The sequence below is a fragment of the Panicum virgatum genome, chromosome 2K (genome assembly GCF_016808335.1).
Source record: "Panicum virgatum strain AP13 chromosome 2K, P.virgatum_v5, whole genome shotgun sequence".
Lineage (NCBI taxonomy): Eukaryota > Viridiplantae > Streptophyta > Magnoliopsida > Poales > Poaceae > Panicum > Panicum virgatum.
In genome coordinates this window covers 35,892,245-35,909,640 of record NC_053137.1, presented here as the reverse complement: position 1 = coordinate 35,909,640, position 17,396 = coordinate 35,892,245, and the positions used below count along the sequence as shown (strand labels likewise).

The 17,396-nt window shown below is 48.7% G+C and overlaps 1 protein-coding gene across 1 annotated transcript; it reads right to left on the bottom strand.

Annotated features, from left to right (window-relative positions):
- Positions 1–3,894: 3,894 nt before the first annotated feature.
- LOC120674372 (golgin subfamily A member 5-like) lies at positions 3,895–16,098 on the bottom strand. The gene is made up of 6 exons (XM_039955556.1): positions 15,755–16,098; positions 15,099–15,221; positions 5,813–5,992; positions 5,644–5,725; positions 4,443–4,507; positions 3,895–4,357 (listed from the first exon to the last, which is right to left on the bottom strand). Exons 1-6 carry the CDS (start codon positions 16,046–16,048, stop codon positions 4,061–4,063), a joined length of 1,041 nt encoding a protein of 346 aa, XP_039811490.1. The 5' UTR covers positions 16,049–16,098; the 3' UTR covers positions 3,895–4,060.
- Between the last annotated feature and the right edge of the window lie 1,298 nt (positions 16,099–17,396).

The window sequence follows — 17,396 nt, the reverse complement described above, 5'->3', positions numbered from 1 at the left end:
TGTATAATAGCCTCCTTGAATTCCTTCTTCCCACTAAACTTCATGTCCAGCTCAAACTTGGGTACTTCATCACTGCAACTGAACCTCTTATAGTGTTGTTTCTTCCTCCTTAGCTCTCCATCACTGCCAATCTGTTCCATAGAGTCCTCATCATCTGAATCAGCATATAGAGTATCACATCCTTCACTCTGTAATTTTGTCTGTGCTGCTTTTGGACCATTATCTGTTAATTCCACATCATCTAGTGAAGCAACTCCACCACTCAACTTCTTCTTAAAATTTCTGAACCTTTTCAATATTTCATGAGCTTGTTCATCTTCTTCAGATGAACAAGCATCACCAGGCACATAGTCACTGTCCTCTGAAGATGGTGAACCATCATTCTTCAAGCCTTCTTGGGCATCCCTTTTCCCACTTCTCTTGTCATGACTAAGCAAACAAATTTCATTTCCCTTCTTCACTGGACTCCTGTAAAATTCTCTAAGCATGCTGATTTCCCTCTCAATTTTTTCCCTTGGCTCAGGTCCTTTTGTCACACAGACTAAATGTTTCTTGGGCACTTCTTCATTGTTCTCAGAAGCTCCTCCTCCATTATCAGAAGCCACTTCTTCATCATCTGAACCTGCTGCGCCATCATCCATATCCACTAGCTCATCCTCAAAATCACTCACATTTGCCTCTTCTATCTCAGTTGGGGGATCCTCTACAAATACATCTGCAACTCCACCATCTGTGATGCAGTCAGCCATATATTGGCATGTCTGGTCATCAACCAAAGCACGCATGCCATTCTCTAGTTCTTTTCCAGGAAACAACCAGTGCAACAAAGTCCCTTCTTTAACTACATAATGGTCACGCAGGTGCCCAACCAGTTCAGGTAGAGAAATCTTATCTCTATCTATGTCGGACATTGCCTCCTTGCCTCCACAGTAATGCAGTTTTTTGCCATCATTCAAAAATTCACCCCCAAGATGAAACCTAACTGCTAGTGTGTCTAGAGGATCCATCCCTACTTAGATCTTGCAGCCTACATGCAAAAAAAACATGTCGAATGCTACTACTCAGACCAAATCCGGCAATTAGGAGTAAACAAAGACTGCGTAGAATATACAAATCAACCATCAACGACTAAACAATTCCACTCCACACTCCATGACGACTAAATTAATCGAAAGACACAACTAATCAAGGAATCATCCACACGGCAATAACAGACACAACGAATCAACCAAACTAAATTAATCGAATGCTAACTCACCATGGCGGACACCTTGTGCTGCCCAATACACCCTGGCGGAGGATCCTCACAGGAAAGCCTCAGCGGAAACTCGAGCAGGCCACGGGCTCGCAATAGCTTCGCCGCCGCTAGTCAATTGGCCGGAGTCGGCTAGGATTAGCGAACGGGGAGGGGGGAATGGACTGCGATTGGGAGAGGCCGACGGCGTCTACTTCTCTAAACCGCCACACAGACCTGCTCAATGACTGGTGGGCCCGATGCCACGTCCTCAGCGCGCGGGACATGTCGTCATGCCGACCTGGCGCCACGTCGGACGAAACTGCCCAAAAATGGACTCCGGGAGGTCTCGCGCCTGGTTTTCATACTCCAGGGTGGAAACGAATCCGGTTTTCGACTTCAGGGAGGAAACGTGAACTCGCCGTAAAGTTCAGGGAGGTAAAAAGGACTTTTTTCAAAATATAAACGAGAAATTCTAACGTGCTATTGGTCGCGCGCGGATGGTTGAGTGCGCGACCTGCGCGCAAGCGCGGCCTGGCCCGCCTAACATGCTTTGTTTTTATTACATGTGTTGGACCACGTCATATGGGTTGCTTTTGCTAATGCATGCCATGGCCCATGGGCCGCAACCTGAGAAGGTCAAGTTCTGGCACAACACGATCACATGTATTGAATATTTGGGCCAAGAGAGAGTCTGCCAAGAAAATATAGACAACATGTGAGGCTTTTTAACTAACGAACGATGGGTTAAAATGATAATATTATAGGAATATATTGTATATTCTAGCATATAAGAGTACTTTTTACTAACCATCTACTAATATTCTTGCGATAAATACAATAAAATAAGCTCCAAATACACGTGTTTGAACGTTACTTTTAAAAAAAATATAACTTGATATGGAAGTTTTTAAATATGATGGTACATAGGATATAAAAGCATAAATTGATATATGGTATCTATAAAAGTCAAGACATAATCTCTACGTAAGTTGTGACTTGACATACACATAAGTTGACACGTAACTTGTGCATAAATTGCCCAAATATTATTACATATAAGTTAAGAAAACTGCTATTTTGTGAGCTGACTCTTTAAAAAGTACTACACCTAACCTAGGTAACTTATACGGTGCCAAAACACATAAGTTTGTACACTGTCTCTGCACAAGTTGATACACATAATTTGACATCTAACATATACATAAATTGTTACATGATCTATATAAGTTGTTACAATATAACACACAACTTGATAGTACAAATAAAATAGCCTCAAAATATATGTAAATTGGATCTTTGTTTCGTAGGCCTCACTCTAAGAAACACAACAATGCAACTGGAATAAAATTTGAAACCTGTATGCGAGAGATATTATCATTTAAAGAGAATAGAGAAGCAAGTATAAATAAATAAGGAGTGCTGATGTCACCCACATGCTTTGCACCTCTCATCCCGTGAGTGTCCGCAAGGTTGCATCGCTTCACTGATTGGTTTGCTTATTATGCATAGCGCTTATGTAGGATTGTGAGACGGAATGGGTCGCGCCGATCTGATATAGCGCGACGGGCTGCGCCTTAACCCAGTCCCAAACATACTCATTTCACTTGATCTTGTAATGAGTTCCTGATCCACAACTTTGTTTCTTATAACAGGTACATGGTCCTTGTAACAGTTTTTTTCCTATTTAACCATTAAATCAGTTCAGGACTGCTTTTTTTTCCAAGCACAAAAAAAAAGTTCCTTAATTTTTAAAGTTGCTACTCAGTTAGCAGCAGATACCATACCCCCATCAAGTCCGGTTTGCTTGCCATGTCTTTCATCCTAAGTTTCCATACCTTTCACGGAGCAGAGCGGCTCCTAACTCTTAGGATGCGTTTGGTTCACGGGATGGATCTGTTCGGAACGGAGCCACTCCATTATTCGTAATGTTTGGTTCAAGAGCCAGTAGAATAGGATGGCTCTGGTGAGGAATATTCTTCCTAGATTCGGAACCAACCCATCCTAAAAATTTTCCCGAACGCGCTCGTCCTACATCAACGGCATCGCGTCCCTCCCCTCCTCTCCATTTCTGAAACGACGCATGAAGGCGACGAGCGCCATGTGGAGGCAATCCTTACTCAGCTTTTGTGGAGATCAAGAATCAACTTAATTTACCCTTTTTCATGGACATTGTCATTCTCTTTTGTTGGAGTATTTGGATGCAGCGAAATGATCTCATTTTCAGAGGTTTGCCAGTTTCTCCAGTGGATTGTTTTCGTCAATTCAAAATGGAATTTGCCTTAGTTATTCTAAAAGCAAAAGCACGGCACAAATTAGTTGTAGAATGGTTAGATGCCCTTGTGTAATTAGACTGATTTTCTTTCTCTCTTCTTTCTTTGTGTCCTGAGCCCTCTGCTGTAAAACTCTATTGTACTAAACTTTTTCATTTTTTATAATATAATCAGTAGGGGGCAACCCCTCTTGTTTCTTCAAAAAAAAAAAGCATGGCGCGGAGGACCGGCAAGGGGCAGGCAGGCAGAGGGCCGCCGAGCGCTGCATGCACGGGGGTGAGCAAAGGCAGCAGCAGCGTGTGGCAGGGGGTGCCATGCGGAGACCCATTCTAAAAGCCGCAACATACCTTAGGAACACCCATTCTAAAAGCACAGATGATTTCTTAGTTCCCAGAATAAGAACACCCATTATAAAAGCTACATAACAGATTTTCCCATAATAAAATTTCTACAGAAGCATGATCCCCTACAAATTACACATTATTTACATAAGAAATATTTTCATGCTTGGTGCCGCTAAAAAGATTTTTTATCCTATGAAATGTAACTGCTTTCAAACTGAGATCTTTATGAAGACGACAATATGAAGCAGCAAAACATACAGTACAATTGCGGACCTAAGAATCATCAGCCGTTTCTGGCCTTCTGTTCTAAGGCCAGATTGATGCAGTTTCTGACCTGCTTTTGCGTCCCAATAATTTTCAGGGCCACTCAAAAGACCTCTGCTGAACCGGCTCCGTGGTGCACCTATTTCATTAGCACTGCTGCAAACATTTCTATGCAAATGGTTCAGCCGTTCCAGCTCCTTTTCTTTGGCATGTACATCCGTGATCAGGATTTCAGCTTGAGCCTACAAAATTTTAAGATAAAACTAAGTTTGAGATGGCAGGAGCCAATACCATTCAGAGTGTAGAGTAGGAGAATATAAAACTGACTTGCTTGGACGTCAACTGCTCAATGAGGCTGTGTAGTTGTCTCTCCAGGATCTTCTCCCTTTGCGCTGTATATTTAGCAGAAAAGGCCACTAAGATTGCTATTACCTCTATTCCAAATTATAGGTCATTTTAGCTTTTCTAGGTACTGTCTACTATGTATTTAGAAAAGCAAAAACAACCTATAATTTAGGACGTTGAGATTAGATAAGATTAACATTAAACAGGAAGCAATAACCAGTAGACATAACTAGTCATTGCTAAAGTGTACCAATAACCACTTCCCCCGTTATACTTTAGCCACATGAATTAGATAGAAATATAGAACTAACCTTATTGAGATTCCTAAATGGCAACAGTTTGCTACCACAAATTCAAAACATTATCTACTAAACTGCCCCTTAACAAGGAACCCCCTCAAGAGTTTGGATCCATGGATATGCCCAAATTCACAATGGAGTGATCTTACTACCTCCAAACATGAAAAACCTAAATGTGATGATTGGGTTAAGCTTTACTTCATGTAGAACTTAACTTCCTGGATGCCCAATTAATATGAATATGTGATGACATGGTCTCCCTGAATCATTATGCTTTCTGACAGTTTAATTTCGAGAAAAATTATCTAGTTCCCTTGTGCATTCAAAACAGAAAACAGATAAGAAAAGTAGAAACTTCTCTCTACCAAGTCAACCAGTTGAAATTGGGTGCTGACTGCTGTGCATAAGCAATGGTCTACTAATACACATAGCAGCAAGGAGTAAACAAGCATAACCCATTTTGTGTTCTTCCAATATTCAGAATATATCTCTTTGCAGTTGGCTTATGGAAAAAGTCACTAGCAAGTAAAGAGGTGTCCATGAAATAAATATCGGCTAGTCAATCCATTAAAAAATCAAAGCTGTGATTAAAAAAGTATGTCCATTATGATCCAAAACATTGGAATTATTAATGCTATCCATTTCATGTTTTTTTTTATTTGTTCACACATAGCACAGATGTAAATGGAATTACTTTGTATAAGCATGTTTGGCCCCTTTAATGATCACATATTTCTAATCCAGGGACGTTTTGCAATTTGCAAAGTAGCACAAGTCAACAGGTTCATTAGTATAATCATATCTTCTAAAGAAGAATAAGTATGAGATAATCCAATATGAGGTCAACAAAAAGGTGGACATGCTGAAAAAAAAATCAAAAGTACCAGGAGTGGGATTCTTTAAAGATTCTTCTTCAACCACAGACCACTCTTTCTCTAATGTTTGCACCTTGTTATCCAATAGATCCTGTGATGAGGAAATAGTTTTTTTTAAAGAAGAATCCTACAATGCACCAAAACAAAATAGAGAAGAAAGTTCCAAAGAATGGTGTACCAACACTCTTTTCTTCTCTTCCAAGTCTTTAGACTTAAGATTGATCAATGATTCAGCTTCCAGAAGAGCATTTTCAGTTGTTTCAGAAGCTGTAGTCGATACTTTATGTTGAGTAGCCTCTTGCTCCTTCAGAGCATCTTCAAGCTGTGCCTTTAAATTATGCTCTGCTACTTCCATTTCCTAGAAAAATAATGTATTCTATTAGAAGAATGAGCGAGGCCTTATAATTTGCAAGGAAAAAGTGTATGCAAAAAGAAAAACATAAAAAAGGAGTCATTCAAGTAAAGAGTTAAAAGTTGATGAACACCACACATTGCTCAGGCAAGAAAATGCTCCAAACAGGCTGATTAAAGACTTCATGATTATCATCAAAGAACAGGACAACATGGATATTTCAGAAAGTCATTCCTTGTTGATGCAGAGAACTCAAACTTTCATTTAAGTAGAAATACAAGAGTACGTCCATCCAGGGGCTGCCCAGGAAACCCGACGATGAGAATAGACCCTGTCGAAACAAAACCTTGTGGTCGTTAACACTACTAATCAGTGCGCAAAAAGATCAATCGGTTTCCCTGCCAAAGGAGTTGCGCTGGTTGTGATTATCCATGGGAGTTATCCTAAATATATGCAGATCTGCCTCCTGACATCTGACCCTTAAATTCCTCTCCTCCCAGCCCCCTGCTTGGACTTTCAATCCCATCGTGTTCTTCCGCCCTCCCCTCTCCGCACATCCATCTTTCATGGCCAATCGAATGCTTGCACTATCAATCTGCAGCGTACATAGGATTGTAAGATTCGTACCATGGTTTGCTGCCACCCAATTTGTTTCCTGCAGGTATCAACTTATTCCCCAACGTTTAGGTTTATACTTTGATTGTTTTGTTATTTCAGCAGTTACGAAATTGCAGATGTGATCTGTTCTCTCGCTTCCAGAGCTCTGTTTTCTCCAAGACTGGGTAGTGATTTGTCGTCCCCGTAATCACTCAACGCAGCCGCTTCCTGCCACCACCCTCATGCCCACCGTAAAATTGTCACCATTGCTGCAACCATGTCGCCATAAGTCCCCATACAAGTCCGTTCAATTCCACCTGACCTCCCTAATTCTGTATATATGGTTTAATAACAAAAAAATGAGTGCATGTTCTTTGACCCGATTGAAGATATTCATGCACAATTTGGATCTGTGTGCACAAAGGGTTGATCAAGTAGCAATTAGGTTTACCGATCCATGTGTAAACGACTGAACATTAAGCAATTGTAGAAGCAATGAATTTTTGCAATATTCCCATGTACATGATAGATAGCTTTGTTTTGACTCCATATTGATCGGCACAGGGTAGTTTAATAATCATCTAAAACATACTAGATCACACCCAGTAAAGCATCATGGATCTAGTTGATAATCACCCCAGCACCGAATGTTTGGATGCAAAGAAGATTGAAAAAATGAGAGTATGCCAGGTTTGCATACTTTAGTGATAAATGCAGAGGAGTCCAAAGGTCAGACTCTGCCCTCTTAAAATACAACTAATCCAGGTTGGTTACATCTACAACCCAAAGGGAAGCCAAGCCTTTCGTGGTTCAAAAATGCAGAATTGTCTTGTATCTATTTCTTTTTCAATATTAACAGTTATTACTTATGTCTCGTAGTCATGAACAAGCATGCAGCCATTCGCGGGGATGTCAATCAACATTAAAGACATGCTTGCAGAAGCTGCACTCTGTGCAGCCCTACATGTTCTATGAACGTGGGTATGGAAAATACTTGTGTTACATGTGTAATGCACTATTCAGTCAACTTCGATATGAGTGCATTTTTTGTGACCTCATTTTTATTTACTAACCAATCATACATCATACATGAAGAAATGTTAATGTTGTTCCAATGTAATGACGTACCAGACTTCTGGCTTACAATATTCTCATTCTACCATATATGATGTTAATCTAACCAGTCATTGAATAATTTCTCAGCCTGCACCCGAAACTTTGCCTGTGTGTACGGCATGGCTAATGCAAATAAGGCAGCTCCTACATTTTTCGGTTATGTTAGAGCTTAGTTGGATCAGAATTGTCCATTGTTTGAGTCTAGGATAAAGATCACTTCACTCAGGCAGTCTACTTTTCTAGCTAGCTTCAGCATGTGTTTTCAAAAACTTGCTGGACTGTCCTCTTCTAATTAGGCAAGTTCGTATGAACTAGAAATCTCACCTTTCCATCTTAATAATTGTTGTTTTTGGCTTTTAATTTTTTCCACTGATGTTCTTGCAGATGGTTTTGTTAGAGGTTTAAATGTTTGATGTATGCATAATCAACATTTATATTGGTAAAATATGATTCGAAATGGATACATAACTATTTTTTTCCCAGTTGGCAAATCCTGTCATTGAGTCGACCGACTGCTACTGTTGTTCACCAACGCAGGAATTTGGGCATTTGGCCCTCAGTTTCTGGCACAAAAACAGCAGATATTTGGTTCATCTGGCTTCACTTTGTAAATAATAGATTATCTGGAATAGGATCAAGAGTGTGCTGCCTGGTGGGACTGTTGGAGCCAACATGAATTAGAAAAGGCAGCTATAACTATAAGCACATACGCTAAAAAAGATTATTTAATGGCTGATCTGTTTGTTTTCTTTCATTTACCTGTGCTCTGGTACAAAATTCACAAATTTACAGGGATCATGATGAAGAAGATTCTTAGAAGCATGACATGAGAATTGTTCATGAAGAGACCTTTGATGATTTGCTGCCTTCAAGCATAGCTGATTGTGATTGCTATAGAGTGCTTTTGTACGGCAAATAGTGAACCTTCTCATTATTTTTTCTTATCGGATTGTTCTTAAGTCAGCGACTGTTAGATTCGTGCCTGAGGCTGGTTCATATTTTTCTGTTTGTTGCAAAGAAACATCTTAAAATATTGAGAGGTTGCATATATAACAACTGCTTGCTGCTGTAAATTTATTTCTTTACATTATTCTGTGTTGCTATAAATATGTAAGCAGCAGATGCTATCAATTTGGCCCTTAACAATTATAAAGATTGAGCCATTATCACAAGCGGTCATTACCTCTCTGTAATGCTCCATGGTATCTATTAACGACAATGATGTTATTACTAAAATGTGGTTGTTGAAGCCTCATGTGAGGTGGCATAAAAATATTTGTTGGAGTATATTGAGCCCATGTGTATAGAGGCCCATCTAGAGGCCCATGTATAGGTTCTATATATACCCACCCATCTAGGGTTGGAGGAATACACTAATTATTCCCGTCATTATAGTATCATTAGCCTAGGGTTAGGGTTTCTCTTCTTCCTCTCTCCCTCCCAACCTCCCAGCCGCTGCCGGCCATGGCCGGCCGGCGGCCGGCGCCGCCGGCCCCCTCCCTTCCCCTCTCCTCCTTCCCTCCCCTCCCTCCCTCCTCCTCTGCTCCGGCCGCGGGGAATGCTGCGCCGGGCGCGCCTGGCGCCGCCGCCGCCGCCTGGTACCATACCTCCTCTGCTGCAGCCGCGCTACGCGCGCAGGAAGGCCCGCGGTCGCGATGGCCGCCGGCGCAGGCCCTCCCTGCGCGAGCGTCCCACCTCCTCCTCCCGGCCCAGATCTCGCCCTGCACACCCCTGACGCCGCCGCCGCCACTGCGGGCGCGGGCGCAGGGGGTGCGGGGGGAGCTGCGGCCGTCGCCTCTGCCGCCCAGCGCGCCCCTGCTGCCGCGGACGCCGCCGCTGCTGGCGCTGGCACGGGGGGCACGGGCGCAGGGGGGGCGCAGGGGTCTGCAGGGGGAGCCGTGGACGTCGCCTCTGCTGCCCAGCGCGCCCCTGCTGCCGCGAACGCCGCCACCGCTGGCGCTGGCACGGGGGGCGCGGGCGCAGGGGGCGTTGGGGGTGCTCCCGGCCCCCTGCAGCCCCTGCTGCAGCCGCTGGCCGGTGATGCGGCCACCGCTGCTGCTGCGGCCCACCGCGCCGCGATCGCTGCAGGCAAGCAGGCCACCACCGCCGACGCCGCCGCGCTCGATCCCGCGTGGTTGGGACTCGGGATGTCCCCCGCGGATGCGCCGCTCTCCGCCGCCGCCTTCCGTGGGCAGCTGGCCGACGCCGCCCTCGCCGCGGCCCTCCTCGCCGCCAAGTCGGAGGCTTCGGCGGCCCAGGAGTGGGTCCGTGTGGCAGCCCTCGCCTGGGAGCGCGAGCGTGCCACGGCCGACGCCCTCGCTCTCCGGGTCGCCGAGGCGGAGCGCTACCTCCGCGTCTCCTCCGGCCTGCCCGTCGACCCCGAGCACGGCGCATCTTCCTCCCACCAGGCCCCGCCCGCTGGTTCTGGACCCCGGTACGACCCGACCGACCCCATGGTCGCCCAGCTCCACCTCCAGGCCGCCGGCGTCCAGAACATCAGGGGCCTGGTCTCCGTCCTCCTCGACCCCGCGTCCTCCTCCTATGGCCGTTGGCGGGACCAGGTCCTCACCCTCCGCCGCTACGCCCTCGACGACCACGTCCTCGTCGACTCGCCGATCGAGGCGCGTGACGTGACGTGACTGCACCTCGACAACGTCGCCCTGTCCTAGATCTTCGGGACCATCTCCCTGGATCTTCAGGACCTCGTCAGGACACACGGCGGCACCGCGCGGCAGGCCTGGGTGGCGCTCGAGGGGCAGTTCCTCGGCAACGCCGAGTACCGCGCCCTCCAGCTCGACGCTACCTTCTGCACCTTCGTGCAGGGGGACCTCTCCGTCGGTGAGTACTGCCGGCGGATGAAGAGCATGGCCGATGCTCTTCACGACCTCGGGGATCCGGTGTCCGATCGGGTCTTGGTGCTCAATGTCCTACGGGGACTGAGCAGCACCTACGACCACCTGAAGGGCTGGATCGCCCGCCAGAGGCCTTTCCCCACCTTCCTGCAGGTCCGGGACAACCTCGCCCTCGAGGAGATCACCAGGGGTCTCGCGCCCGGATCGTCCTCGCCTACCCCCGCCGCGCTCGTTGCTACTCCACCGGCCTCCTCAGCTGCTCCTGCCACCTCCCTCCTTGGTGCTGCTCCCACCGGGCAGACTGGAGGAGGGGGGGGCGTGGACGTCGCCGGCGACGAGGTGGTGGTCGTGGCACTGGTGGCCCTGCTTCTGGTAGCACCGGTGCGGGTGGGGGCCGTCGGGGCGCGCCGACACAGGCTCCGGCTCCCGCTCCGGCCCCTACCGCTGGAGGTACGCCTTGGCCATCCTTCAGCAACCCATGGTCAGGGCGCATCTCGATGTGGCCGTTCCAGGGTCCGGGAGGAGGGCCTCGTCCTCAGCTCCAGCCGGCGGCCATGTTCACTGGCGCTGCTCCACTCTTCGCGCCGTCCTGGACCCCGCCCACTCAGCCCAGCCAGCAGCCGACCTGGCCTGGGGGTGGGACCAGGCCACTCTGGCGCAGTCCTTCAGCACCATGGGACTGACGCCGCCGACCAGCACCGAGTGGATCGCCGACTCGGGCGCCTCGTCCCATACCACTCCCGATGCTGGTATCCTCTCTTCTGTCCGACCCTCACACTCCTCTTATCCTTCTTCTATCATGGTTGGTGATGGGTCTTGCCTTCCTGTCACCGCCGTGGGTTCTGCTCCTCGTCTTCCTAATGTTCTTGTTGCTACTCAAATGGTTCACAACCTTCTTTCTATTCGCCAGTTTACTGCTGACAACTCTTGTTCTATCGAATTTGACTCCTCTGGTCTTACTGTGAAGGATTCGGCTTCCCGGCGTCCGCTCCTCCGATGTGACAGCCCGGGGCCCCTTTACACTCTTCGGCTTCCTGCTTCCGCTGCCTCACCTTCGGCTTCTTCGTCTTCTGCTTTTGCCGTGATGCCTTCTTCCACCACCTGGCACCGCCGGCTTGGTCACCCCGTCCGCGACGTTTTGGCTCAGCTCCGCCGTAGTACCGGTGTTCCATGTACTAGGGCTCCTGCTGAGCACCTCTGTCATGCGTGCCAGTTAGGTCATCATGTTAGACTTTCGTTTTCTGTTTCTTCTTCGCATGTTGCGCATACTTTTGATCTCATTCACTGTGACCTGTGGACATCTCCTATACTCAGCATGTCTGGCTATAGATATTATCTGGTCATTGTTGATGATTTTTCTCATTACTCTTGGACTTTCCCTTTGCGCGCTAAGTTTGAGACCTTCCCCACCCTCCTCCACTTCTTTGCCTGGGTGTCCACTCAGTTCGGCCTCACCGTTAAGGCCGTCCAGTGTGACAACGGGCGGGAGTTTGATAACTCCACCTCCCGGTCTTTCTTTCTGTCTCGGGGTGTTCAGCTGCGTATGTCTTGTCCGTATACCTCTCCTCAGAACGGCAAGGCTGAGCGGATGATTCGCACGACGAACGACGTCGTGCGCACCCTTCTGATCCAGGCTTCTCTCCCCCCGCGCTTCTGGGCTGAGAGCCTCCACACCGCCACCTACCTCCTCAACCGCCTTCCGTCCACTGCTTCTCCTGCTCCCACACCACACCACGCTCTTTTCGGTACCCCTCCTCGCTACGACCACCTTTGGGTCTTCGGGTGTGCGTGTTACCCTAACACCTCCGCCACCGCTTCTCACAAGCTGGCGCCCCGCTCGACTCGTTGTGTGTTCCTCGGGTTCTCCCCTGACCACAAGGGGTACCGATGCTTTGACCTCACCTCTCGCCGCGTTCTGATCTCCCGACACATCATCTTCGACGAGTCGGATTTCCCCTACTCCACCTCCTCCACACCTTCTTCTGATCCCGAGCTGGCGTCTCTGTTTCCGACTGACCCGGTGGTTCAGCCACCGTTACCTGTCTGTCCTTTTCCTGCAGGTTTTCCCGGCGCACCGGCACCACTTCCGGTGATCCCTGCTGCGCCGAGCGCAGCCCCGGTGCTCGCGGTCGCGCCACGCGCGGCCCCCGGACCTCCGGTCGTGCCGCGCACGGACCCGGTGTCTCCCGCTGCGCCACGCGCGGCCACGTTGCCTTCCCCTGCACCTGAGCGGTACGCTCAGCCGGTGCAGGTGTACCGGCGTCGCTCGGCGCCGAACCCGGCGACACAGTGGTACGCTGAGCCGGTGCAGGTGTACCGGCGTCGTTCAGCGTCGACACCGGCGCCGCCTCCTGCTACGGAGGCTCCTGCGACGCCGACGCCGGAGCCGTCGCCGCTGCCGTCTCCTCCGGCTCCCTCTCGAGCCGAGCCGGAGGTGTACCACCCGCCGGTCATCCATCGGGATCCTCGGCATATCTATCCCAAGGTGACTCGGCGGATGGCGTCCCAGACCGCGACTCTCTCCGCCGCCGAGGGAGAGCCGCGGGTCTCTCCGGTACCCTACTCTGTCCGCGACGCCTTGGCGGATCCTCACTGGCGTCGCGCGATGGAAGAGGAGTACGCGGCTCTTCTTGCCAACCAGACGTGGGACCTCGTGCCGCGTCCGTCTGGTTGCAATGTGGAGACTGGCAAGTGGATCTGGACGCATAAGCGTCGGGCTGACGGCACACTGGAGCGCTACAAGGCTCGCTGGGTTCTCCGGGGATTCACTCAGCGGCCTGGTGTGGACTATGATGAGACATTCAGCCCGGTCGTGAAGCCCGCTACGGTGCGCACGGTTCTCTCGCTTGCGCTCTCGCGCAATTGGCCTGTGCACCAGCTGGACGTGAAGAATGCGTTTCTTCACGGCACATTGTCAGAGACTATTTACTGCTCTCAGCCTGCGGGATTTGTGGACTCGAGTCGTCCGGATATGGTCTGCCGGCTCAACAAGTCTCTCTATGGGCTGAAGCAGGCTCCTCGGACTTGGTACTCTCGGTTCGCCACGTTCATGATGACACTGGGGTTCACCGATGCCAAGTCTGACACGTCTCTCTTCATCTACCGCCGTGGGGATGAAACTGCCTATCTGCTGCTATATGTCAACGACATTGTGCTCACAGCTTCCAGTCAGCAGTTACTTCAGAGTGTCATCTCCTCTCTGCAGCAAGAGTTCGCTATGAAGGATCTCGGTCAGCTCCACCACTTCTTGGGCATCACTGTTGAGCCTCACTCGTCTGGTCTTCTCCATCACCAGCGGCAGTACGCCCTCGATATTTTGAAGCGGGCTGGGATGACTGATTGCAAGCCCTGCTCCACTCCAGTCGACACTCAGGCGAAGCTGTCTGCTGATCTGGGTGCTCCGGTGGATGATTCTACTGCCTACCGGAGTCTGGCCGGCGCTTTGCAGTACCTCACCTTCACCAGGCCGGATCTCACGTACGCTGTTCAGCAGGTCTGTCTCCATATGCATGATCCCCGGGAGTCACACCTTGCTGCGCTGAAGCGTCTCCTCCGGTACGTCCGTGGCACTATGGACCTCGGCCTGGTACTTCACCGCTCGTTCTCTGCGGAGCTGGTGGTCTACACAGACGCTGACTGGGCCGGCTGCCCAGACACTCGTCGCTCCACCTCCGGCTACGTCGTCTTCCTGGGCGGCAACCTGGTCTCCTGGTCGTCCAAGCGACAGCCGGTTGTCTCCCGCTCCAGTGCCGAGGCGGAGTACCGGGCTGTCGCTAACGGCGTGGCGGAGGCGTCCTGGCTACGACAGCTCTTGGCGGAACTCCACAGCCCGCTCGCCAAGAGCACGCTCGTCTACTGCGACAACGTCAGCGCCGTGTATCTCTCCACCAACCCCGTCCAGCATCAGCGGACGAAGCACGTGAAGATCGACCTACACTTCGTGCGCGACAGAGTCGCCATCGGCGATGTTCGGGTACTCCATGTCCCGACTACCTCCCAGTTTGCTGACATCTTCACCAAGGGGCTGCCCTCGTCGACCTTCTCGGAGTTTCGATCCAGCCTCAACGTAGCCGGTGGCTAGTTGTGGCTGCGGGGGGTTATTAGCCCTTTTGTGCACTACTTGTACTCTCATCTTGTCCAGTCTTGAACACCGCTGCATCGGTTGTTCAGACTGCGGGGGGTGTTAGCTTTCTTGTTGTCCAGTCTTGAACACCGCTGCGCCGGTAGTTCAGACTGCGGGGGGGTGTTGGAGTATATTGAGCCCATGTGTATAGAGGCCCATCTAGAGGTCCATGTATAGGTTCTATATATACCCACCCATCTAGAGTTGGAGGAATACACTAATTATTCCCGTCATTAATATTAACAAATGCTTAGGGAGTAGCAATCTCACAATAGAAAAAGCTGATTAAGCTGAATATACATAAAAAATGTAACATGCACGGTGCGCTTAGTAAGACCATATCAAGTGGAGGAATATAAGACACATAAAAGATACAAAATGATGTGAGGGAAAAACAGGGTTCTTAAATGGCACAGCGGTGTACCTTCAAATCACTTTGAAGCTGATTGGTCTCCATCTGCCTTTCCTGAATTTTCCGCCTACAATCTGATAGAGCTTTCTCATAGGCTGCATTTTCTTCTTGAAGAGTTATTTCTCTCTGCTGGGCCTACAAAAAGTTTACAGGACCCATTATAGATATCTGCATAGGAATGCCCAACTATGAACTATCCAAGTGTGAATAGAAACCAACTGTAATATTTAAGTAATCGATTGAGCAGTATTGTTAAACTTGACAGAAACTTAAATTGATGGCAGATGCACCACTAACACTATGATTGTATCAGCTGACCCATTTAGAAACTTTCCAACTTTGGACGCAAACAAGTACAAATGTAGATAATGTCCCTAGAGAAAATCATGCTCTAGAAACTAGTATCTTCTCATAACAGAAGTACAGAACCAACATATACAAACATCAATATGCGCATTTTCAATGTAAGATTTTTGTAAACGAATCCTTCAAGCACATACCAGATCCAGATCCAACAATTGCACTTCGTAACAGATCAAAATAGGCTGCGCTAAATTAATTTTGGTACTAATATTCTCCGATTAACGATTATCAGGACGGCTTGTATAAAGGTCAAGAACGTCGAGAATAATACAAATAAAAGGAGCGAACAGCTAAGGATGCCCTACCTGCTCCTTGGTGGAGGAGTGTGCGTTGAGCTGGAGGGCGAGGGCGGCGGAGGAGGCGAGGGAGTGCGCGTGAAGGTGCGGTAGACGCTGCGCGACGTGTGGCGGGGGCACCCGGAGGCGCAGGTCCTGGATCGCGCGCCGCATCGATGCGGCCCTCGCGTCAAGCTCGGCGGCGCGGAGACGCTGCTCCGGGGTCATCGCGGCCGAGGCCGCGGCGCGCGCGTCGTCGGCCTCATCGTCGCTGGCGCCTGCGCCGCCGACCACATCGGCTGCCCACGCCAGGATCCCCGCCATGGCGTGCTGCTTGCCTGCTTCTCAACGTCGATGGATCGAGGAAGAAGAACGGAAGAAGGAAGATGGCCTCAAACGATATGGGCTTTAACTTGGTGGGCTGGGCCGTCGTGGAGAAGGAGCGGAGGGAGGACAAGCCCAGCGGAAAACCTACTTTGAGATTCGTGCAACCATCAATAACTATTGCATCTACTATCAAAAAAATAACTATTAGATCTACTGAAATCCTAACCCACCACGCTCCTTCCCTCCCGTGCCTCCGCCGCCACTCTAGCTCGCCCGCGCCGCCCCCAGGCGGTGCGGCCTGGTTTGGTTTTGTAGCATGGTAAGGAATAGTAAATTTTGATCGCTAATTATGGTGTCAAACAAAGTCAGTTTACAAAACCAACTTCAGAACCCCTGCTGCTAGTGACCCTGAAGAATTTAATGAGGTCTTTGACCGCGCGATTAGAAGATGATTACTGTAGCATCGCTGTAGCAAATTATCGATTAATTACCGTCATTAGATTCGTCGCGAGAAGTTACACCCATCCCTAAAAATTTTTGCAAATAGACTTCATTTAGTGCTTCATGCATGCGAGATTCTTTTTTTGGAAAGTGTGCGTGCTAGTATCCTTGCCAAACCAAACAAGGCCATGGTAGGGGCGCGGCGCTGCCACCCCCGCCATGGTTGGGTTGCGCGCCCCTCCCCCCCTAGCGGTCGCCGCGCCATGGCTGGGTTGTGCACGCCGCCGCCCCTGGCCGCCGCGACGCCTTGGTCGGGCCGCGTACCGCTTGCACCTCGATCAGGTCACCGGAGAAGGAATAGATGGTTCAACAATTTGAATTTATCATTTCTACATTTAACATCTACAATTTTAACATTTTATCTATATAATTTCAACATTTTGAAAGTCGATGTTGAACATATTTAAGAAAAATATTGAATAGTTTGCGGTAGCTAATTGGCTAAATGGATTTTAAAGATGAATGACTTATCTACATTTCACAAAATGTATAGGAGCCCAGGCCAGTCCAAGTGTCCCGTTCTTTGCTTTTGTTTTTCCATTTATATTTGTGTTTGTGGCCGTTTCCTGAGCTGATTTGATTCTTGAATCTGATTTACATACTTAAACTTTTGTAAAAGTCTGATTTTCAATATTTAACTACAAAATCGAGTAACAGAGGTACTCGACTATTAAAACCTGACAAATTTGGCTCTTGGGTGGTTTCGAAGGCAGTTTTTCATTTTATAAAAAAATTAAAAAAACTAATTAAATATAAAAAATCAAAACTAATTTATTTTAAATCAAAAAATATGAAAATAGTACCAAAATTTTTATAAAAATGTAATCTATATATTATTTCTCTA